At 36.7% G+C, this 24,836-nt stretch overlaps 1 protein-coding gene across 1 annotated transcript in view; it reads left to right on the top strand.

The window, feature by feature from the left end:
- LOC140164463 (ATPase MORC2-like) overlaps positions 1-24,836 on the top strand; it is a 54,950-nt gene that overhangs the window by 7,320 nt on the left and 22,794 nt on the right. Inside the window, exons 2-12 of the mRNA XM_072187745.1 lie at positions 2,028-2,081; positions 2,654-2,688; positions 9,748-9,816; positions 10,260-10,350; positions 10,522-10,705; positions 11,788-11,878; positions 14,184-14,310; positions 15,621-15,749; positions 16,394-16,473; positions 20,756-20,838; positions 21,429-21,655. Of these exons, the coding sequence (XP_072043846.1) occupies positions 2,028-2,081; positions 2,654-2,688; positions 9,748-9,816; positions 10,260-10,350; positions 10,522-10,705; positions 11,788-11,878; positions 14,184-14,310; positions 15,621-15,749; positions 16,394-16,473; positions 20,756-20,838; positions 21,429-21,655 (1,170 nt within the window). The remainder of the gene's footprint in view (positions 1-2,027; positions 2,082-2,653; positions 2,689-9,747; positions 9,817-10,259; positions 10,351-10,521; positions 10,706-11,787; positions 11,879-14,183; positions 14,311-15,620; positions 15,750-16,393; positions 16,474-20,755; positions 20,839-21,428; positions 21,656-24,836) is intronic.

Raw genomic sequence — 24,836 nt, 5'->3', positions numbered from 1 at the left:
CCTTAAATTGCGCTGTTTGTGTGTAAATCCCTATTCAGAATGCCTCAAATGTGCATTTCAAATATGTTCGCACACAGTGAAACCTGTAGCAGGTATCAAAATAAAAGTATACATTTTTTTAAAGCTTTTCAGTGAGCCAAGGAACTAAAATATGATGTTCTTTTCAGCATAGGGTATAATATGTAAAAAATATATCCCACTGAAGATGGAACATTTTTTATGGAAAATGTTGCTATTCAACCTCCACTACCTCCCTAACCAATCTTCCTACTGGGAAACCAACATCATTTTTGGATTCCCCGTTTAATTTCCTGTCAGGAAATGTATACTTTTCTTGTACTTACGGGTTTAGTTAACAAACAATTATATTTGTATCAAAAAGCGTGCATTTTCAAAGAGGAAAAAAATTTGAAATTTTGAGTACCGAAAAATCTACCAACTCAAAACGCATGGCCATTTAACAAAATGAAAGACCAAAAAGAAAAGGCTATGATGTACAGCAAAATTACCCCCTTTTTTAGAAAATAATTGCCAGCATGGTGCAAAATTTGCATAAAAGTGTTAAAATAGACCCCATATACTTCCATTATTGTCAACATGACTAATAACTCTCTTAAAATCTGATAAAACTCATTTTCAAACCTCAAAAGCCCAATTTTTGTCGATATGTTGATAGAGTATATGGCCACGCGTTTTGAACTCGCCACCCAAAAATGGTGGTGTTGTTATGCTTTTCCAAATCGAGACTTGTTCAAATTGTTATATCTCTGCTTAAACAAAAGGTATTGAAGTGTGTTTGGTGTTATTTTGTAGCTATAAATGTGCCCTAACAGACCTCCAAAGGAGAATTGTTTATCAGCTAAGATAGTGGAGTTAGAGTTGTTTGAGTTCAGAATGACCGAGGTGGTGGATGAGGCGGTGGCGGATGAGGCGGTGGCGGTATGTGCAAAGTCTATGGGAAATAAAGATTTTGTGTGTGTGCGTTGAATCAACTGATCATATCTTTGCATCCATATGGGCTACAGACATGGTTAAGAGCTCTTTTGAAAGATTATTAATTCTGCTAATTGTTTTTAATCATTTTTAACTCTTTATGATTGGTTTAGTCTATAAAATGCAAACTTTTATGTAAAAAACTACCCGTTTTCATATTAAACAATGTAGTAAGCAATGCGGATGTCTTCAAAATCTAAAAGTTGCTGTAAATTTTTAATTACTTATCCTATCATAGTCAAAGTTTACATTTTCTGAGAGGAAATTTGATGAGGAATCTAAATATGGACTTACTTTTTTGTATGGGTTAGGGGTAAAATGTTTCAGTTCAAAATATGTTGAATTGTAAAAAATTTGAACATATTTTGGGACACCCTGTATTCCGAGATTACCAAACAGCTGTGATTTTTTTTTTTCTTCCAGAGTCAGTAGGCTCCCCCTAACCTCTAACCAAATCAATGTTGTTTACTTTCAGTTTATAACTGCAAGTTAGTAATAAGCAATGCATTAAATGACCCATTTTTTATTTGGATTTTTTTTATTTCACCCTGTATAACTTCAAGGTCACCCTGTACAGTGAGTTGAAATGTGTATATTTAAATTGCTTTTGCCTTCAGCTTTCCAAAAATGTATACTTTTGCTAGTTTAGGGTTGATAGTTGTGGAGATATTCTAATTTGAAACTTGATTGGTGTAAAAATTCATAATATTTGTGATGTAACGCTAAGGGTGGCGAGTTCAAAACACGTGGCCATATAGTTGTGAATTTGATTCAAAACTGTTTTCATCATATTCTGCACTTGAAAAGTAGAGCATCACCCTCGGCTAAACATATGCCGTGTATTCCAGCATTCAGCAGACATAAGGATTTTCCTGCTTACGGTTGGTGTTTTCTGTTAACCCTGGTCTGAAATTCTGAAAACATTGTGATGGAAACGCTTTGAAGAATTTAATGTTGCTGGTTTAATCATTCTACTCCTAGTACATGTATTTTGTTTCCTAAGTAGCTATATTTTCTTTGTCTATTACTTCCAGTACAACCCACGAGTTCTTATTCGGTGCCCTTGCGGAACTGCTAGACAATTCCAGGTGACTATTTTTTATTTTATTTATCTATAGACGCACATGAATAGCATGCTATTTTTGTACCATTTCCTGGAAAAGAGCTGTAAACCAGTTGACAGGAAGTGTTGGCCCACATTGTATGGCATACTGAGAACCAGCCTCAAGCAAGGCATAATTCAGTATCGCTATACAATGTGAAGGTTTTATCGCTATACACAGTTAAGAAAATGTAAAAACGTTATTATTCTTTGTGTACAAACCTATCACTTAAACCTTGAAAACGATTATGTAATATTTTTTGACTGAAATAAATTATGCCGTTTCCAAAATTAAGTTACTAGTATTACGATTAATTGTAGATGTATGCAGGTTGAATCCCATCTCATAAAACACGGCATGTAACACTTTCTATGATAAGGAATCAAGGATAAGGATTTCTTGGAACACGTGTGCTTGTGCTGGCTAAAATGTGTTGAAAAATGTAAAAGTATATCTTGACAAAATTGTTTTATTAATTTAAAGACTAAGACTTTTTTTTTTTTTGCGATTTTGTCTCAATGGTTTGATTCAAATTTTAAATTTTGCTTTTGTTCCAGAGATGCGCAGGCAACAAAAATAGATGTGTTCACAGGTGAGTATCCTTAAGAATGGGAAACCAACATGAGCCTAAGTTGTGTGCTACAACTAGGACACTAGTGTTTCCTTGTCATCCATGGATGGACCAGGGAGTGTATGTCTACAGGAAGATACATTACATTACATTACACCAGGAAGTGTGGAAATCATTGCAGACGTGGAACTCGTGGCTGTTAATTTTCTTTTTAAATGTGTTTTTTGTGTGGTGTTTTTGACCCGGTTTTTTGGTTGGTGTAGTATACGACCCTTATTCTTCAAAAGTATGTCTTTACAAATTAACATCATTAAGAATGTAGAGGTCTGACCAATAGCTCGATGGTCTTACCAACATGCCTATATTTCATTCAAGAAACCATACAAGAAGCGATGGGTTACATTATCAAATATAATCATATTGGGATAATGAGTGAGAGGTTAATGGAGCAATATTACTTCGGCAAACTTGGTTCAATTCATTCAAATACATCTGGCCTAGATGTACGTATAGTTAGAAGACAAGGTTGCTTCGTTGGCTTAGATGTAGGCGGCTTTAGATATGGTATTACCGGTATGTATGCAACACAGATCCTGGATGGAAAGAAATACACCCGGGGGGGCCACTCAAGTATGATAGTGTACGCATGCGTGACCAAATTTTCTTTAAACACCCCCTAAACGAGTTTTACCCTCCCAGCAAATTTAGGCCCTTAATAAGGTAATTTAATATAAAATTTACCCCCAAATGAGTTTTTTGGCTAGTGAAAATGAAAAAATGTACCCTTTTTGGACTCGTAATTTACCAAAAATTTGAAAAGGTACCCTAAACAAGTTGTTCAGCTTCAGAGCACTACCCTTATTCTTGAAAAGCAGTGTTTTTTAGACCCTAAATGCGTCACTCGCGTAACTTGCCTTGCCTAAAAAAACACCCCCTTTTCCTTGTTTTTTTGGTCACGCATGCGTACAGACCATTTATGTGAGTGATCCCCCCGGGGAAATACAGCAGTTACAGTGCAATGTTAGCTAATATTTTGCTATACATGTGCGTGAACGTGAAACATATTCGAATAGTTTAGTTGTGGTTTGTATTCTTTGTTTCCCTGTTTGTTAAGATAGATATCAATAAGATAAAGTAATATTTGCTGGCGTTTTTGTTTACCCACCCTGCATGCCATGTAATGTAGTATAAAAGTTCAACTTGAATAGTGCCCTTTGCTTAATATCCGATCATTACTGTACGGAAGTAATATGATACCGTATTCATTCGGTTATAAGCTTATACCTCGATGAGATTGTACTAAAAGAACTGTGGAGCGGGCATAGAGCCTACACAGTAATGAGTATACGAGTTCTTCAACATGACGGGAGTGGCAACTATAGCTATAATCAGACAAACATGTGCCGACTATATCCAATTTCAGTGGGACATAAAATACTGCTACCATTACTGGAGAGGATACGTGATACAATAGTATGCAGCGCACTCATTCATTAAAGCATAGCTGTACTAACACGCCTAAAATCATTCTGGAAACAATGCAAGAAATAATTGGATACAGTGCATACCTGGATCAACATACATTCTAATCATTCGGGAAACAATACAAGAAATGAATGAATACATTATGTCAATTGGGATGGATGAGTGAGAGGTTCATGGAGCATTATAACTTGCATCAAATTCGGCAAACTTGGTTCTATTTATTCAAATACATCTGGCCGATATAGACGGCTTTGATATTCGCCGAGCATATGATATACCGGTGTGTACAATGTATGCTAGCACAGCTCCTGGAGGGAGAGAAATACGGTATTGCAGCGCAATGTTCTACGATACATACGTGTGAAATATACTTTGCTATTAATAAGTTGTAGTTTGTATTCTTTGTTTACCGCTTTGTAAAGTTAAGGAATCAAAAATGAAATAAAGGAATATTTGTTGGCGTTTTATTTACCCACCCTGTAGTATACAAGTTCAATTTGAATACTGTGAACTTGCTTATTATGTCATGTGTAAGCGATTTCACAGGTCTGTTGACTATCCGATCCATACAATACAAAACTGAAGTAACAATAACATAATACCGTATTCATTCGTTTATAAGCTCATTCCTTGCATAATACCGTATTCATTCGGTTATAAGCTCATTCCTTGATCCATAGTGCATACAGAGTAATGGGCTAGTATGCGAGTTCTTCAACATAAGAGTGCCAACAGCTATAATCAGACAAACGTGCCGACTAAATCCGATTTCAACTGAATATATAATACCACTACAGGAGAGGTCAGGTGGTACCATAATATGCAGAGCACTGTAATTCATCAAGGTGTAACTCAACTGAAAATCATTTGATTATTTTTGAGCATGTTAGTGCGAGTCGAGTTATGGAAAAACATTTTATGTTGAGGCAATTGAGCAAAATTACTACTGGGTGTATAATACCTGGCGGACTGTATTTATCCATAGATTTTATCTTAAATTTTGAACAAGGACAGGCTTACTAGAGTAGCATATAACAAGCGGGCTAGGAAAAGAATTTTTATCATCAAAACGATGTAACATGTTTAAGGAAAAAGATGGTATTAAAGGAGCATTTCGTGATCCCATGCAGCATCCTCTTTTTATGACATTTTTCAATATAGATATCCACGAAAAAAGCTTTTCAGTTGAATCCGATTTTGCGTTTGTGAGTTATGCATGATTAGGCCTATGTGTATTACACTGCTCCATAAAGGTGTTGTAATCATGTTGTAATTTTGTTCTGGTAGCCAAAAGTTTCCAGTGGTATAAAAATCTCGAACTTTTTTTTTATAGAGGGGGGGGTCACAAAATTACTCTTTACAGAGAGAAATGGCAAAGAATTGGAAACTAGATAATTCTGCGATCTGCTAAGACCATGAAATGACATCTTACGACCTTTTGAACTTTGGTTGACCTCTGGTGATCTTGAAATGACATTTATCATAGTTTGAATCCTATTATCATGATCAGGAACGCATTATACTAATTTTCATTCGGATTTAGACAAGCTTTAGAATTTTAACCCTTTAGACCCAAAACAGACCTGCATGTTTAAGCCAAATCTGATAACAGTCCTATGCATACTGCTATAGAGCCCTATTGACATTATTCTATGATCACAGCACATGCAAAGTGATTCAGTTATCAACCCTGCTTGACCCCTGTATGACTCAACATCTATTTGGACTCCATAAACTCCAGCTAGGTGTATCTGTCGTATCTTTACTATGTAGGCCCTAATCTATAGGAAAAGCATTTTGAGGTTATGTGCCGGAAATACACCCTTAATGACAGTTGACCCTAAATATGTAAGGACCCCATAGGCCCCGCTATAGCCATGGTCAATGTCCAAATCTAATTACCGTACCATGTAATCTGTAGTTGGGTCATAATCAGTCAAACAATGAAGGAGCTAGAGCAAATTATATTAAATGTTGACGGAAAGAAACTGCTGAAATACAAGAGTCCAGCCGTGAAAAATAAAATGAAAGCTCTTGGAGGCAGGAAAGGTGAGCCCGTGTTGGATATTGAAGAGATCAATATTATGGAAACTGGATCAACTTAATTCACTTCCATTGAGGGAAATGAGCTCTGCATGACCTCGGGATGAGCGTGACATAATGTGCAGCTGTGGGCCAATAGAGGTTTTGCATATATGACGAAATCATACCGTAAATATGGTGGACTACTCAAATGCATTCAACAAAAGCATGATTGCAATCTCCCGCGACAGTTCGTTTCACACCCATAACAAATGCACTATATCAAATGGGTTGATGACAACATTAATTGAATGCACTGCGCTTCATTCGGCCATTTCTGTGTCCCCTCCGCACCAAACTGGTGTTGTGACTGACTGCACAATGGAGTTGCTTAAAAATCGATATTGTGTTGTGTTGTGTTGTGAACTCATCATACTTTTGTGTACGGGTGATGGAATGTAGTTTAAAATCGCCGCGTAGACCACAGCACTTCACATTTCAGGTGAGATGGATCCGACGGGGATACCATAATTCTAAATCTATTAACCGCACCCGCCAGGGAGGACAAGTTGCCCCAAACATGCCAAATGCTGCCATGATGTCGCGTGCCGTGCAAGGTGATGTCCCAACCATGACACCGGGCCATAACAATAGGATTATGGTCAAAGTTTACCTGCAGAGCTCGTCTCAGTTGGTTGTCACATTGCAAGGAATGAACGCGTGGATATGGACCTGTCAGTCCGTGCGAGTCTCGCAGTCATAGACTTTAAGCATCATATTCCGAGGCGCGGAAGTACACCAAATTGGTGTCTTATGACCTTTGACATTCTTTTGTGGCGAGTGACATGGTCTTTCAATTCACGCCGAGTGTCCTTGACAGGCTTGACTATGCTTCAGTGGTCATGAAAGAATTCAAAAGATGACCTCTGCCCCAATAATCCCAAGCTATTGTCTGAAACTGCACCTCGGAAGATTTATGGTATGGTAACAACTCAGTCCTCAAATGATAGTCATATAACGACCAAAAGATAAGTGACTAACTATCATTGAGGACTGAGTTCCGCAGTCTACGAGTCTCGTCGGCTGGATAACCCAAGAAAGCCTCTTGGGAAGCCGATTTCCATTGGCGTCTTGGAGCTTATAGGTGGATGGACGGGTGCATGTATAAACATGTATAGAACCGGGGATGGGTCTTCTCTTTACGAACAGCTCCGACACCTTAATCACGTGTATACTGTAATGACTATTTCTTTATGCGCTGGACCAACATCTTTATACGTGCCAAGCAGTGTAGGCCTATGGGGATGAGAAGATCTTCTATTATATTCCGTACCGTACTTCTAACATTCGGAGAAATAAACGCCGACTTGACTTTGCAATTAACTGAACGTAATAACAGGATTCCCAGCTATAAAGATCATTATTAACCGAAGGCAAGCATATGGCAGCGCTCGAAGTCGCAGTGCCTTCGACCCCGCGGGCTTCGACCACTCGTCCATCTTGCCCCTTTGAATGAATGACATTGCCGTCCTCGCCTGATGCCACTGACCCTGCACATGAGGCACCTATAATAGGACCATATCGCCTTGAGCATCCGTATATTTAATTTCTTAATTAGGCCTTATAGGCAAAATTCTTCATGATCTTGTCTAATTATCCCAAGATAAATGCACAGTCTTTTTCTTTCCTTATCAAACAATAGCAGGCACGATATTCATATTGTGACCCTTTTAATATAAAAAAGAAGATAATTGATGGCCAAACATACACAATTCGCCTATTGCTCGGTTCCGCCATAAGCGGGGAGAGCCTCGAACTGACAGTAGACATGAAAGGAAGTATTATGTAACTTTACGCAATGTATAATATGACTGGTTCAATTCCCATTCATGCATGCTGCCAGGTCGAGGCTCTCGCATATGGCGGAACCGTGCAATGGGTGAATAGGTCATTCGCGTACACTCCACATGTTAATTATATTCAGGAAAGGGATATTAAATATATTCAGATCTGGGTGATCATGCTCATTTGCGGCAAACCAAAACCGTCTCTATACACGACAAGATTCTGAATGCAGATTGTTGGAAAATTGTCGTTTTCTAAACTGCGTCGCGGCAGCTATTGACGCAATGTGAATATTACAGATGCATCCGCCTACCCGCCGCCCCGATTTTGTTTCAGATTTTATACGTCATTCCCTCACTCTGTCAACATGAAGGAATCAAACTCGTTTGCTTGCATGCGTTGAGCATGTTGAGGGTTTGAAGTAATGTATTCAACTGAGTTATATGTCTGTCCATAATCAACCGAGATATCATGAAATGAAAATGACAAAGTAGACAAATACATATTTTATCACCGTTCCTGATATTGATCTGATCTTTGACCTTCCATGATTTGAATACAAGGCATAGAATTAGATTTTAACGTATTAATATTGTAAGCCATGATAACACAAGCATATCAGGCTTAACCGCTTATGAGCAAGATTAATGGTAATTATAATATTATACGTAATAATGACGAGATATGAACAAGATATATTGATTTGATTTTCTCTATATATATACCTACAGGAAAACCATATACACTACGTGACGTGTCACAACTTGCAGACATCCTGATTGCTTTATACAATTTCTATTGCTATTTGATTGCTTTGTAAAATTTTCAATATAAAGGCTCTGGCTCTCTATAATACTTGAACACATCCGATTGCATATATAAAGCTCTCCCGGCATGCCCGGCAAAGCTCTTTCAATCATATTAATAATAATCATGTACATGTTGTAAAGTTACTATCTGAATACGAATAAATTGATGATGCGCGGTGATCGTCAATATGTGCATACTAACTCTTGTAAATCAGCCGTTCTTCAAGACATGAGTAACAAGCTTTTAAACATCGTGTAAAACTTTTTAAACAACCAGTGTTGTTAGTGACCTGCAGCGCAACTTGTTTAATCTTATTCGAGTTGTTTACGGTTACGGGGTTGTTTAAAGCATGCAGATGCATGTCCACTAAACCGTCGGCGTTTTAACCGTGTACTATAGGGCATATACTCGGAAACGGTCAATCCACCTTTTCCTATAACATTGTATCCGTAAGTGAAAGGAAAGAAGATGAATAGAAGTTGTTTTCACCACCCAGAAATTGGCCCGGACAACGGTTTCGTACCTATAGTTTGGCATGATGACGCAATCGGATCACATGGGATGAATGGTCTGGCAGCCGTTTCGTGCTGTGTGGTCTAGAAGCGTTAGGGTTAATTAAATGTTAAATACTGTCTTAGATGTCCCTTTAAATTTTCAGAGCATAACGAGTTTGCCACAACAAAGGCAATGATGTATTTTAGGCCAAGTAAATGTCCAAGTTGAACTATATACATGATCAAGATGAAAGTTAATATACCAACAAAATCACGTTGCAAATTACATAGAACTTGAATAACCCATATTTCTTTGAGATTGATTTATCATATTGCTTTGCGAGATCACGTTTTTAACCCATCAAAACATAAGTTACCTAGTTCCTTCGTGTGTTTATAAATGTAACTTTGTATTGTTTTTCAGTTGATGATGATGAACGTCGTGGCGGCTTCTTGTTGTGCTTCCTGGACGATGGCCACGGCATGGATCAAGGTAAATAAAATGGAAAGAAAATATGAATACATAGAATAAAAGCAAGTTTTATAAATGATAAGGTGAAACAGTCTTACATAATAGCAATACCACAGAATTTTTAATTATATATGGCCGTTAATACAGAAATGAAATACCTTAATAATAGATAATAGACCCTAATGTCAATTCCAAATTGATTTACCGGGTGGAATAAAAGGGCAAAGTCCGATCGATGGTATTCGGAAAAGGAATTGATGTCTAGCTATAAATATGAACGTAGGAACATAAGAATTTGGCTCAATTATGATTATTAGGCCAAATTTGCATACCCTTTCTATACATGCCATTTATGAATAAAATGCAAACATGTAGGCCCACCTTCTTTGCACCTCCTTTGAACTGTGGTTTAACCAAGAATCTTGGGAGACTTGATGGACGGATCTTATCTTTTTTTTCTTCAGATGAAAGCACCAACGTTTTTCAATTCGGAAAATCCTACAAAAGAAACGAGGAATCTAATCTAATCGGCCAATATGGCAATGGTCTAAAATCGTAAGTTGTGTGGTGGGTGCTAGTTGCCCGACTTGACTCGATTCGCCTAATATAATAAATATATTCTATATATTTCAAGAATTTACGTGATTGAAAGAATTACGATAACGTACTTGTGCGTTTGCAAGAGTTTATTATGAACGTCCCCCAACAAACTTCTTTTCTTCACAGGGGATCTATGAGAATTGGCAATGATTTTATCATGTTCACCAAACGCAATGGAGAGATGACCTGCTTGTTCTTATCCAGGACATTCCACGCGGAGGAGAACATTGAAGAGGTTATTGTTCCTATGCCATCCTTCAATGCTCACACATGTCAACCTTTGGCCCGCACAGCTGCTGAAAAGAATAAGGTAATGCCAGCCAGAGGACAGGCTTGTATTTCTTTCTCTCTAGCTACACTTTCTTCCTTTCTACTTATAATCTGATGAGGAATCCGGAAAGAAATTTTTTGAATTTAATGAGACCAGAAAACGGTGGTGTATGCCCGGGGTGTATGTAGCAAGGAAACGTTGAGATGAAGAAAATAATGGAAGATTGAGAGGGATAGAGGAGGAAAATAGAAGAGAACGGGAAACAGGAAAATGGATGAGGAACCAGGGGCGTAGTAGCCCTACTAGTATAGAGCCTTTTGACTGTTGTGATCCAAAACCATGCTATACCATAAAACCTGGCTATGTCCAGAGAACTGCTGCCAATGACTGCTAATTCCCCAGAAATTCTCGGGGACAGCGGTTAGTGGGTTGTGAGCTGTTACTGGGTTTTTAGCAGTTCTCAGTTTATAGCATGGTGTATATAATGTGTAATAAAAAAAGGCCCTGTGGTAGGGGTAGGGCAAGGTGGACGAAGTCCCGAGCGAAAATGAAATTGTTAGGGGTAGGGTTGAGAAAGGCGATGTTAAAAGGGCCCGCACTGCTCCTTGTCCATTCACCCCTAGGCTCTTGTTACACCCCCGGGGTCCGGGGAGGAACAATCAAGTTAAAGGAAATTTTACAAATTATATGAACTCCCCCACCCGAAGTCTGGGGCTAGCTAATGGCTACGCCGCACCCCTGGAGGGAACCCGGGGAAGGAAATGATTTACTTTCATATTACTCCATCTAATTGTACCCTATTAAACGATGCTGACGGGTGTTAACGAACACAATACGCTGAAACAATGTTTTCAATTAAATAACCGTAATCTAGCAACATTGACACATAGACGATAACTTGGAATATGGTTTCAACGGGACAAATACGCCGTCGGATTAAACGAATGTTCTTGAGCTTTAATCAGGCATGGCTCGAACTTCATCAGGACTGGTATGCAACTTCAGTCATGATGAAGTCAGAGCTACGTCTGCCGAAAGCTTGACAACCTGACGGCGTACACGTTGAAACGCTGAAAGATGAGATGATAACACGTTTCATAATACTGCTCCTTGTACCACAGCATCGGATAGAGATGGAACTGATTCTCAAGTACTCGCCGTTTAAAACAGAAGAAGATTTCTTTGAACAATTCAGGAAGATTGTGGATCATGGTAAGTGATGTGAAGTCAGTTTTTTCGAAGCTATAGCAATCTTTTTCAGAACACACTATTTTCCCTCATCATTAACATACTTACAAAAATCTGCGTAACAATTAAATAAAAACCATGCCGGCAAGAGTCAAGTGTGAAAACGAGAGGTACAGCAGCAGTATTCATTTAACTAGCTGTCGATACTTTGCTTTATATTAAACATAGGTCCGTATACACATCTATAGTCGTACTGATAATATAATTATGATTCACTTCATAATATATGTAGCGTTTCGTTTCATTTCAAGTCATCAGATAAATATATGTTGCCCATTTTATACTTACCAACAACCACCTCTATCACTTGTCATGCTTCGGTGTTCATGAGTAATAAAAGAAATGCCTTCCTGGATGATGATATGATTATGATAAGGATAATGAACTGAGTGCAATGCATTCGTCAAGATAATCGCACGCGCCGTGGAGTTATTGCATTTAGCTCGAGAGCCGATAGGCTCAAGAGCTAAATGCAATAACTCCATGGCAAGTGCAATATCTTGACGAATGTATTTGCACGAGTACATTATCCGTCATACACTTTGAGTGTAGGCCTATTAAAACAATAGGCAATATTAATTGCTGCATTCATTATATTAGTTTTAATATTAGGGAAAATATCTTATATTTTAAAAACACCGTCAGGACATTGACCAGCTACGTAGCATTTAACTGGTAAAGAAAATCAATCCCGTATAAGTTAGCTATCAATGGTATCGATTGCGCCATACGTCATACTTTAGTAACTTATTCACGCATGGTTTGTAACCAATTGACTTTATGTTGTGATCATTTAATATCGTGGTTTCGAACACAGAGAGCACTGAACCAGTTGGAAACGATCGATTTAGATGTCCGACTAGTACTACGGTGAATATCAACTGGACTTTATAGCTCTATAATTTGAACTTTAAAATCTACTTATATTAAAACACACGACATTGGGATTTAACAATTTGTTCAGTATTATCATAGGCCTTCAAACACATGTGTTTGAAGGCCTATGGTATTATAAAGCATGATCATGATATTATGCGCTAGTGTGTGTTTCCTGGCCCGGCTATGTTATTTTAGATATAGGCCTACATGTATTTCATTTGTAAAATGCTGAATATTTTGCAATGGTGTCATCTTGTATAATTATGATCCACCTGGTTTTGGCCCTTTTTAATTAATAGAAGCTCGATTATTCTCATTTGATGTTTGATTTATTTGAGGTCATTAATCATAATTTATGACAATGATCTGCCCCTTTGCACGAGCGATTGCCGAATAGAGTGTATGCAATAAACCAACCGGAACGATATAACAATTGAGATGGCAGCCATGTTGGAGGACAGTTCTAAAATAGCTTAAGATGACAGAGGGACAGGTCTCTAGATCGATTCCACATCCATTCATACCTATCACCTGTTTTAATGTATTATCATGCGATTTGCCCCGTGGCACCTTATGGAGGACAGAATTTTATTTAAATGAGGATGACTCTGTCATGAGTGACGTCGTATTGCATACCCTCTATAGGGTGCAACTCTACTAGTCTTATTACAAGACTGCCCTACCCCAGCCCTAAACCCTAACCCTAAACTCCGTAAACGAGGACTGGACTCAAGTCTAACGAGTTGCACCCTATTCGGTAATTGTACCCTATTATAGAACACCGTTTGTAACTATACCATTTTAACACCACAGAATGTATATTCGTACTTTTTTGATGGTATATATATCGAACAGACAATTATATAGTTACGTGACCTCTGTGTCGAAAGCGTCACCTAACTCTACTATATGGTTATGTGAAAGTAGTATTTCTAGTATTTGAGCGTGCACGTATTATCTAGAATCTATTGTTTAGCGTGCAGGTTTTAGATAATGCATTGTTTAGCGTGCAGGTTTATATAATTTGGGCTGTGAAGGGTAGTTCGCGAAAATAATGCACGGGAGAAGAATACATAACGATGAATAGAAACGGGCACTAGAAGTGTATAGTGCAATAAATCATATCAAAAAATATGAATATCCATGTATAAACGAATCTATCCCTGAATGGACCTATTTAATACAAAGTGATCATAATAAGTAAAATCCTAATTATCCATTACCCGTAAACAAAAAGGCTAAAATAATGTTAAGTACCTGAATTACAGCCACGTGTGAACTACACTCCTACACTAAGTATATAAATTCCCATACCCAAAACGTATGCTTTCCATAATGACTAAGAGCAACAGAACTGCGTTAGAAGGCACAATTAATTTCTTTTCTGCAGGTACATTGGTGATAGTATACAATATGAAACTGATGGACAATGGCCAGCCAGAGTTGGATATAAGGACAGATGTGTCTGATATATTACTGGCTGGGACCACTACATATCTAGGAGAATCGGATGACAGGTAACTTAACCATACGTGCTTCAAATTTTCTTTTCTTTACTTTTTACTCTCTATTATCCCAGTCAATTTGAAAACCGTGAAAAAAATGAGCCAAATGCTCAATACAATTCATTAACTGATTTCTTAACACACAAGGATGAGAAAGTCAAGTCTGACTGATTTTGGACGAATGACAAAAGTGACCTTTTTTAATTATTAGCTAAAAAGAGGAGTACTACGTTTTTTGCAACATTTTTAAGACATATTTTTAATTGGTGATTCTCTCATCCATCAAGCATGCGAATTATCAGGTCTTGGCTTCAATATAAAATAAATTTATGCAGACATGGAAAACATCACCTGTGGTGATATCAGGGTTAGGGTCATTTTAACTCTTAAACTCTAACTGGGATAATATCTATATATCTCTATATATATTTTAACTCTTAACTTCGATTATATCTATATATATACAAATCCATATATTTCATGTTGGGTATTATGTATCAATAGCTTAGTCACCATTTGACATGCCACCTGGTTGTTTTAACTGAATTCAACTCTGGCATTGTTTTTGACCCCAAGTCATCAGTGAATCATAACCACTCATTAAAAAAGGCAATTATAAAGCCCTGACAGTTCAACTCCGCCTGATGTGATGTGAAGTGAAGCATAACAAATTTTTGAAAACCATTAATTCATGCCACACATGCCATTTATTTGTGACTGATGATTCAGCAGTCATTCATTAACGAAATAGCCAAGCATTAACAATGTGAACTGAACAAAGCCAATTGAAAAATCGTGTGTGTGCGCATTTATTTTCTTGGTAATTTTAGATCATTTTGTCCATTTTATTTTGTTAGAAATATGTGTGGCTTTACAGATGGCAAGAGTTGGTCAATGGCCAAACCAACCAGTATTTCTTTTGAAATTTCTGCAACTTCTAAATTTTTAACAAGTGCATGACCTGATGGGGGAAAGTGGGTGTTACGGGTTTAACATGAAATACCCACTACCCACATAGCACTGCATTACAACTGATATAACTTACAGCCCACTCATCTATTTAAAGCCTGATGGATGGAATCTCTGCTGAAGTGATAGTGGTCTAACTTGGGTGACCGTAAAGCTACTTACCTATTATCTAATTTCTTTTGGAATTTCTGCAACTTCTAAATTTTAACAAATGCATGACCTGATGGGGAATTTCAACTGATATAACTTGTGCCTACTCATTTGATTTAAAGCATGATAGATGTCAAGTGTATGGCAGGTTGCAGAGATACGGTATCAGTTGGTAATCATACTTGAACAATGTCTCTTTACAGTTTTGTACCAGAGAGAAAGTCTTTCCGTGAATATACATCGATACTATATGCCAATCCTAAAATGAAGGTGTACATACAAGGCAACAAAGTCCGAACAAAGAAGTTGGGAGCACTACTCTATAAACCCAAGTAAGACATCAGATGAATTGGCAGGTTTGATGTTATTATCTTGTAATAAATATACATGTAATTAATACTAGGCCCAATGGTGATAGTTAAAATGCAAATGATTATTATTATTAAAAATAATAAAATTTATAATAACAGCAGAAAAACAATTATCTTTTTTTTTTTTTTGAAAAGTAAGACAGGGGATTCGGCACATTTGGTGCTATTATCCTCTCTAATAAATATACATTGATGCTATTATTTTGAATAAATATACATTTATTTACTAGGCCCAATGATGGTGCTAGTTAAAATGTAATTACGGTATTATTATTATTATTATTAAAATTAATAAAATTTATAATAACAACAACAGAAATAATATTGAACAAAAATAATTTGTTTTATCTGAAAATTAGTTTTATTAAGAAAAACCAAGTGGATAGGATTAGGTATATTCATTGATTTAACATTTACAACAATATGATTTCAGTATTTCTGAGACTTAATTAGGAACCAAACATGCATCATTAAACACAGCAGTGGTGATGTGTGTGGGCATATGGAGATTAACATTAGTAAAGGGCATTAATATTTTGAAATAGTGCAATTAAAAGTACAATAACAATCCCATTTTGTAATTGGTTTATCTTGATGGCATGCAGGGTCTACAAGTATTCTTCCAATAAATTTAAAGCCAGATCTGAGTATGAGGCCAAGAAGGCTACAGAGGAGGCAAAGACAGGTAGGTTATGGGGTGGGGCTTTAGTGTGAATATGGTACCGTATCATTTTTTGCAGGGATGCCAGGTTTCCTGCAATTGAAGGATTTCCTACTTTTTGTTACTCCAAATTTAGGCACTTTTATATATTTTTAGCCTGTTTTGAGACTTTATAGCCCAAATTGGCACACTTTTTCAGGCTTTTCCTGCAAAGTCACTTCAGGCTGCTGACATCTCTGGGTATAGGTATATCCGAAGGGTAGCATTTTCAAGCTTGGATACACCACCCTTAACATTTCCAAAAAAGAGAAATAAAAAAAAATAAATGAAGAGAAAAAAAAGAAGAATAGAACCCATTTTATACCTCAAATTTCAAATTGAATCTGCCTCAGATTTCAGGACTTCAAACTGTGAATCAGCCTCGGATTTGAGGAAACCTGTTTCTTCCCGTTTCTTTTTCATAAAAATAATGTACAATTTTGTGTTTTCAATCTTGTAACATGCCCCATTCCTTGCCACAAACTAAAACGAAGAACCCACATGAAGTAACAACAGAATATAAGGTCTTGTGTCACAACCTGGGGTACCTTTGTGTTACATAGTAAAAAAATGACATGGTTCAAACATTTTACCTACACGTGTCATTTGAAGTGGTTCATCTTCCTGAGCATTTTGACACCTTTTTATGGAAATTGGTTAAAAATGAGAGAGTGCGGCAAAAACAATCACAAATCACAAAGGGATTTAACCCCACCTCTTTTTTCCACATTTACAATCATTCTGAGCAAGTATTAGTCTTTTAAATGACCTTCTGTATTTATTTACTTGGTTTAGATGTCTGGGAGTTCATTTAGACATTTTTTTACTAGATTCAAATTTTTAAGGGGGGTTTTAGATCATTTTACGATACGAATCCCTCCCCCTAATCCTCAGCCACCCTTGGCACATTTCATGCCAAACGTGATAAGAAAATAATTAAAAACTAGAGCAACTGTGCCCTTTGCAAGGGCACGAGGTAAGTTAGGCGGATGACTGTGACGATCTGATCAAGCAACATTAGGATTAATTTTAGACCCCTTAATGACCTTAAATAAATTTTAAAATATTTTAAACATGTTTAGAATGTCACAAGGATCATTGCATTTAAATTTCAGCTCAATAGGAGCATTTAAAAAAACTTGACCTTTGACCCCTTAATGACCTTAAATGAATTTTAAAATATTTTAAAAATGTTAAGAATGTCATAAGGATAATTGCATTTAAATTTCAGCTCAATAGGAGCATTTTGAAAAACTTGACCTTTGACCTCTTTATGGCCCCTTAATGACCTTAAATGAATTTTAAAATGTTTTTAAAATGTTAAGAATGTCATAAGGATAATTGCATTTAAATTTCAGCTCAATAGGAGCATTTTGAAAACCTTGACCTTTGACCCCTTAATGACCGTAAATGAATTTTAAAAATATTTTAAAAAGTTAAGAATGTCATAAGGATCACTGCATTTAAATTTCAGCTCAATTCGAGCATTTTGACAAACTTGACCTTTGACCCCTTTATGACCCCTTAATGACCTTAAATAAATTTTAAAATATTTTAAACATGTTTAGAATGTCATATTGCATTTCAATTTCAGCTCAATTGGAGCATTTTCGGTTAAAATGACCCCTGGATGACCTTTGACGTTAAACAACCCATCGAAATCCGATCAAGGATGTGGCAGAAGTAGCAAATTGTGAGAAAGAAGAAAGAAATAAGTTAGGCTGCATGCCTAACTTAATAATTTGAAAACAGGTTAAAAACATGAGTAATATAGAATAAATTAGCCTCAATTTAAGACCTAATTGAATCTTCTAAGTGAAGGAATACTCAAGAGACTGTGTTTTGAAATCCAAGCTGCACATCAAAATGTAACAAAGCCACCTTTTTGAGTACCCCAGTATATGACACAGGATCATAAGTGAGTCGTTACCTGTGCTGTTCATATGTTATGTCATCTCATCCTCATAAAAGTGAAGTATCATAGGGGTATGATGAAGTTGAACCCAGTGGAAATGAAACTGAAAAAAGGAAGAAATACAAGCAAATAAAATACAAAGCCTACATACCAGTATTTCTGAAAAGCAGCCGTCATCCCTTAATCAAGCCCCCCCATGACTCAATGCTTGCTTCCCATGTACCTCTATCAGTTGGTTGCATTGGCATTATAAGTTTGATTAGGAATTTTCAATTGGACAATGGAATTATACTAGAACTACCGTGTCTGGAATTTTATACTGAAACTACTGTTTTGAATTCACCCTTTTTTATACCATCTAGTCATCATTGCCACATGGTTATAGACTCCCTGAATTCGTTCATTATGAAAAAAAAAGTATTTATAGACATGGTTCTAAAAACGTAACCATGATCACAATCCCTATCCAATATTAGCATCCATTGAAATAACAATTGCCCCGACCTTGAACCCTGCTGTGAATTATTGGCTATATAAAATAAAGGCAGCTTTATTTTTAAATCTTTGCAACCAATTTACGCTTGACCGAGTCAAGCTTTGCAATATAAATCAGTCTGTTCGTAGTTAAAGGAAGTACATTGTAGTTGAAGTATACTTGCGTCCATTATTGTCTGGTTTTTAACCAAGATCATGGGTTCATGTTGAAGTTAATGATGTCAATTTATAAATATATTTTGTAAATAAGTATTTTGTATGGAATTTTTGAGTGTCTGTTTATTTTATGAAATCACTTGTTTGTATGTTTTGGAGCTTTTTTGGATTTGTTTGAGTGAACTTGTAAAAGTGTTTGCTCTTAAAGCCTTAATGTACGATTTCCGTCAAATTTTAATTTTGTTATTCTGTATTCAAAATGTTGAAATAATAGTAGTAATAACTGCCGGGAAGGGTTGCTGTCCATTTTAAGTTGAAATAACAAGGTAAAGTGAAAGAAACCCCACTGGTTATTTTGGCCATTTAGCATGCAGTTCTATGGGAGGACATATTATCATAATTTTTAAATTATGATAATATGCTCTGTTGACCGGCAAAGACAACAAATTTGGCAGATTCATTAAAGATTACAAATGTGTGAGTGGATACGGCGAATCAGCCGTAAACTCGGCAAATTGTATTCTGAGTTAAAGTGTAAAATATATGTGAAGGTCGTATTCATAGGTGTATCAATTCGATGCGACAAGTATCTTATCAAACGCTGTTTAAATCAATCAATAATACTACTGCTGAAGAGGATAATAAGCTTCTACCTATTTCTATAGAATAGTTCTTGTCTTTGTTTGCCTTGGCTAAATCCTGTTTAAGTGGTAGATAACAAAGCATTGTATTTTGTCTAGGTATGTATAATCAACAATGAACAATGAGAGGATATTTCTGAACCTCGTTGACTTGGGGATGATTTGAAATGACTGCCAATTATGACTGTTGGATATTTATTACCAGAAATGTAGAAAAAGAGACACATGTAGAACCGATAAAAAATACAATTTTGTCGAAGGAACAGAGTTCAACAAATCATAACCCCGCTTTTGGATATCGTTTGAAGTCAAATGATATACCATTTTAAAGCTTATGGTATATATTTTCTAAACACGAAATAAAACAAAATTGACCGGGGCCGACTTTACGGCTGATTCGCCGCGTCCAGTCACATATGCAAAAAAAATCAGGTTTGAAAAAAAATTAACCAATTTCATATTATAAGATCGTACATTATGGCTTTAACCACTGGAAAATGTAAAAAAACAATGAGAAAAGGAGTCCTGGTCATGTACCATGCAGAACCATGTTGCAAGACCGGGACTTGAGTCATAAATAAATAATTTGTAGCATCTTGACAACACACTAATGAATCAATGGATAATTCCTGGGTTAATATCGTATTGTCTAGTTGCATATGTATACCTTATGCTCATTATCAGCCCCAACCCCAGTGGGTGCGATACACCTCTCCCCCAATTGACGAGGTCTACTTTTCAGGCGAATATCTGATATTCCAAGAAGGTCCAAATTATAAAGAAAAATACACTAAGAACTTCTTTTTCATGTGAAACCATTCGAATAAAACTAAAAAAAGGCAAGGGGCGAGGGGTAAGTCCACATTTTAATCCTATGAAAGCAAATTTTGCATGAAAGCAAATTTATTTGTGAAAAGTTCACTTTTTAGAAATTCTGCAAAAAAGACTCATGCTTGGTATATTCAGATCTAATCTGATACATAATTAATGTGATTTAAAGACAAACACAATGCATGAAGTTCTTCAGTTCATGCTACGATGATACATTTTTCAATTTCAGCCGATGGCAAAGCTCGAGAAGCTGAAAGTAAAGCTAGAGATCTAGAGAACAAATATGGACAAGGAGGATCCAAGGAAAATAGAGTAAGTAGGGACAAGGAGTAGAATCAAGAGTAAGTGAAGTAGAGACTAAGAGCAGAAGCAAGAATACGAGTAAGGAGATGAGTAGGGAGTAGGATCAAGAGTAAGGAAGGGGAGAAAAGTAGGTAGTTTATGTTGTAAAAGAAAGTAGTAGCAGCAGGAATGAGAGTAGAAAGGACTGAGTAGAATAAAAGAGTAAGAGGGGAGCGACTCAAGAGGAAGAAGTTGGAGTAAGTAGAGCAGGAGAAAGACTAGTATAGCCGATTCAACCCATGGTGGGATGTTTTTCAAACAAATTCTGGTTACCAGGTGACCATGCATCATGCTATGCCTGACTGGCAGATGATTGACCGGCAGCCTGGTTTGTTGGAAAAACATCCCAGGATGGTCGATGGGTTGAATCTGTTATAGAAGGCAAGAAAAAGTGAGTAGGTACATGAAGCAGATGCAAGAGTAAGTACTAGGGACTAGGAGTTAAACAGTGTGGACATAGAAAATAGATGTTGATGAGAAAGATGAGCGTATTCTACAAAGTGGGGCATTCAGCATAATTATCATTATTTCACATTTTCTTATTTTATACACAAATGTAGTCAAATCTCCGGAAAGCTCAAGCTGCTGCAATTGAAATGCGAAACGAGGCGAAATCATTGGCAGCTGTCGCTGCACTCAAAGAGAAAGCCTGCAAGGAACCAAAGACACTCAACTTTGTATTTGGTATCAACATTGGTAACCGGAAGATGGATGGATGCTTCATGTATAATTGTAGCCGATTGATCAAGATGTATGAAAAGGTTGGCCCACAGCTGGAAGGCGGAGTGTAAGTATATTGATGGTGATGATGATGGTAGTGGTCAGGTACTAGATGATGGCTGTTTCATAGCCAATTGATCAAGATGTATGAAAAGGTTTGCCCACAGCTAGAAGGCAGGGTATAAGTATATTGATGGCGATGATGATGGTAGTGGTCAGGTGGTGGTGATGGCTGTGTCATTGCCGATTGATTCAAGATTAGTATGAAAAGGTTGGCCCACAGCTGGAAGATGGGAGTATTTAAGTACTGTAAAACACTTTAATTTCACGGCAACTTAATTTGGCGAATTGGCAAGAAGTCATCTTTTTGTGGCAATTTAAATTCAAGAATTTGAATCCTTTTGCTATGTAAAACCATACATGTGAGGATGATTGAGATACAGTTGGTATACAGCGTTGAATTCTTTCATAAAATAATTTTAGCTACAAGACATTATTCTACATTCCTATTGACTATTCTAAAAAAAGGCAACTGAAAAAGTAATATGCGCTAGAATTATTGTAAATGACGTGAGGTATTCCTTGCTCGGATTTTGTCTGCCAGATTAGCGATTGAAGGTGTAAGCAAAATTGCATCAAATTGCTAGAGAAATTCAGTATATTGATGATGATTACGGTAGTGGTCAGGTTGCCGTGATAATGTTGATGGGTGCTGCATGCATATTGTAGCCGATTGATTAAGATGTATGAAAAGGTTGGCCCACAGCTGGAAAGCGGAGTGTAAGTATATAGATGATGGAAGGTGGTGGTGGTGATGATGGTTACAAGTCGATAGTCCGAAGGGTCATCAGTCCGAAAACCCAGTAACTTGGTTATAAACCGTAATCCTTCTGTTAACCTCAATTTCACCCCGACTCTATTCATATCTCTGACCCCTAATACTAACCCTAAGGCCAAAAAAAAAAATATTGTTGTTGCCCTCAACCGTCCTACCCTAAATCAGGGTCGCAATTTTTTTTGTTTTGTTTTTGGAATGATGATTTTTACAGATTTGTTCAAAAACTCAATGTTTTTCACTTAAAATTAAAATTTTATTGTAAGACTAGTTTTTAATTGTTGTTTAACAGGTATCCAGAGGTCAAAATTTGAGGGGATTTTTAAAAACTGAAGGTTTAAAAAAAAAAAAAAAAATAATAATAATAATCCGACCATCCTACCCAAATTTCCCATTTTTCCACTTGAGGGCAACACAACAATTTTTTTTTTGGCCTAATGCTAGTCCTTGATGAAGGTGGTGTTGGTGATGATGGTTACAGCACTTACAGGTCAATAGTCCGACAGGTCGTTTGTCCAAAAACCCAATAACTTGGTTATTAAACCATGATCCTTCTGCTAACCTCAATTTCACCTGACTCTTCATATCTCTGACCCCTAATGCTAGTCCTTGATGAAGGTGGTGTTGGTGATGATGGTTACAGGTCAATAGTCCGACAGGTCGTTTGTCCAAAAACCCAATAACTTAGTTATTAAACCAGGATCCTTCTGCTAACCCTCAATTTCACCCTAATATTTCATAACTCTGGCCCTAACACTAACCCTAATGCTAGTCATATAACCCTTAGGCCAAGAAAAAAAAATTGTTTGCTTGCCCTCAAATGAATTTTAACAATTGGGTCAGTTGGTCAGGATTTCTTTTTTTTTTTCTTCTTTTTTTTTTAATTACTAGCAAACTCTACTGTATGTATTAATTAAGGCTCAAAATATGAAAAATCAGACAATTTTGGTGTCAAAATGAATCAACTAACATTACAAAACAACTGAAATGTTGAACACAAGCTCTAAAATACATTTTTTTACATCTTCAGAATGCACAAATTTGAAAAGAAAAAAAACACGTTTTCAGGAATTTCCAAAAATAGGGCCGGTATTCTTTTGTACAGCAAATAGAAAATTTTTTTTTTCTGATTTCCAAAATTAGGGTCGGTCGGTTGAAGGCAAGCAAACATTTTTTTTTTTGCCTTATCAATGTTTGTCCCTAATTCTAACCTGAAAAACCCTAAACCTTGGAACCCTTTTCAGAACAATGAGCTGTTGTTGTGATAATGAGGGTTGTTTCATTATAATTGTAGTAGAGATGAATGGCACACGGCTAACAGGAGAAATGTATGAGTGCAGTGATGATGATGAAGGTGGTTGGTGGTGGCTATGGCACAGTTGTGGTTTATGGGGCAGCAGGAATGATGAAGACCAAGCATTTTATATACAAGGATGATAATAAAAGTTACATGTACAGCAAGCTTGCAAACACATGTCTCCATTACTTTATTGGGCTCTCATGTCTCATCTCTCACAGATTTGGGGAAAGCACATAAACAGCACATGACAAAGAACATGCAACATTTTTTTACAATTAATGAATCCTTCTACAAGCATTCAATCTTTAGTTAGAAAGCCTCCTGTTTACATTCGAACTTTCTAAAAATAGAAGGGGGACTGAGAAGGATTTAGGGGCATGCTCATTTTGTTTTGGGGAGCAATTTACAGCATTGCATTTATGTAAAAAATTATTTTCAATAATTTGCCACAAATGTTTTATTACCGTAACCACCCGGGTATAAGCCCAACTTCAGGTATAAGCCCACCCCCTATTTTTCAAAACATTCTGGGAACAAGGGTGCACTCGACTATAAGCCCAGTACTAAATTTTGGCCAAGTTATTAAATCAAATCAATGCTTTTCTCTCACATTTAAGAACAAATAAAAAAATAAATATCAGTTGATAATTAACATTCCACACTTAGAATTTTAAGAAATTGACATAGGTGATAGAAATTACTGGTACATTGGGCATAATTATTATTATACAAATGGGGATGATTTTTCTTATAATTTCTAAATTCAAGTACTAGCCCCTCCCCGGTTATAAGCCCACCCCCATTTTTGAAGTGAAATCTGCCATCTAGGGGGGGGGCTTATACCCGAGTGGTTACGGTATATCGCAAATTTAAAAAAAATCTCATGTGCTCTTGGGTCCCACAAAAAATACTCTGCAAGGGTGGGTTACAGAGCCCTTAACAAACCAGGTTAGTTAACAACTGACTTCACTTTGGTACTGATTGAACCTTGAACACCCACACCAAAAGACATCTCGTCTTGCACAATGGATACACATACAGGAAAACTATTTTGACACATCATATTCAACAAACAGTATTGTCCCAATGAAAGGCAAATTTTCTCAAAAATAA

This window comes from Amphiura filiformis, chromosome 11 (genome assembly GCF_039555335.1).
Source record: "Amphiura filiformis chromosome 11, Afil_fr2py, whole genome shotgun sequence".
NCBI classification, from domain to species: domain Eukaryota; kingdom Metazoa; phylum Echinodermata; class Ophiuroidea; order Amphilepidida; family Amphiuridae; genus Amphiura; species Amphiura filiformis.
Note: the sequence above shows the minus strand (reverse complement) of the source record. Positions and strands in the feature narration are given on the sequence as shown.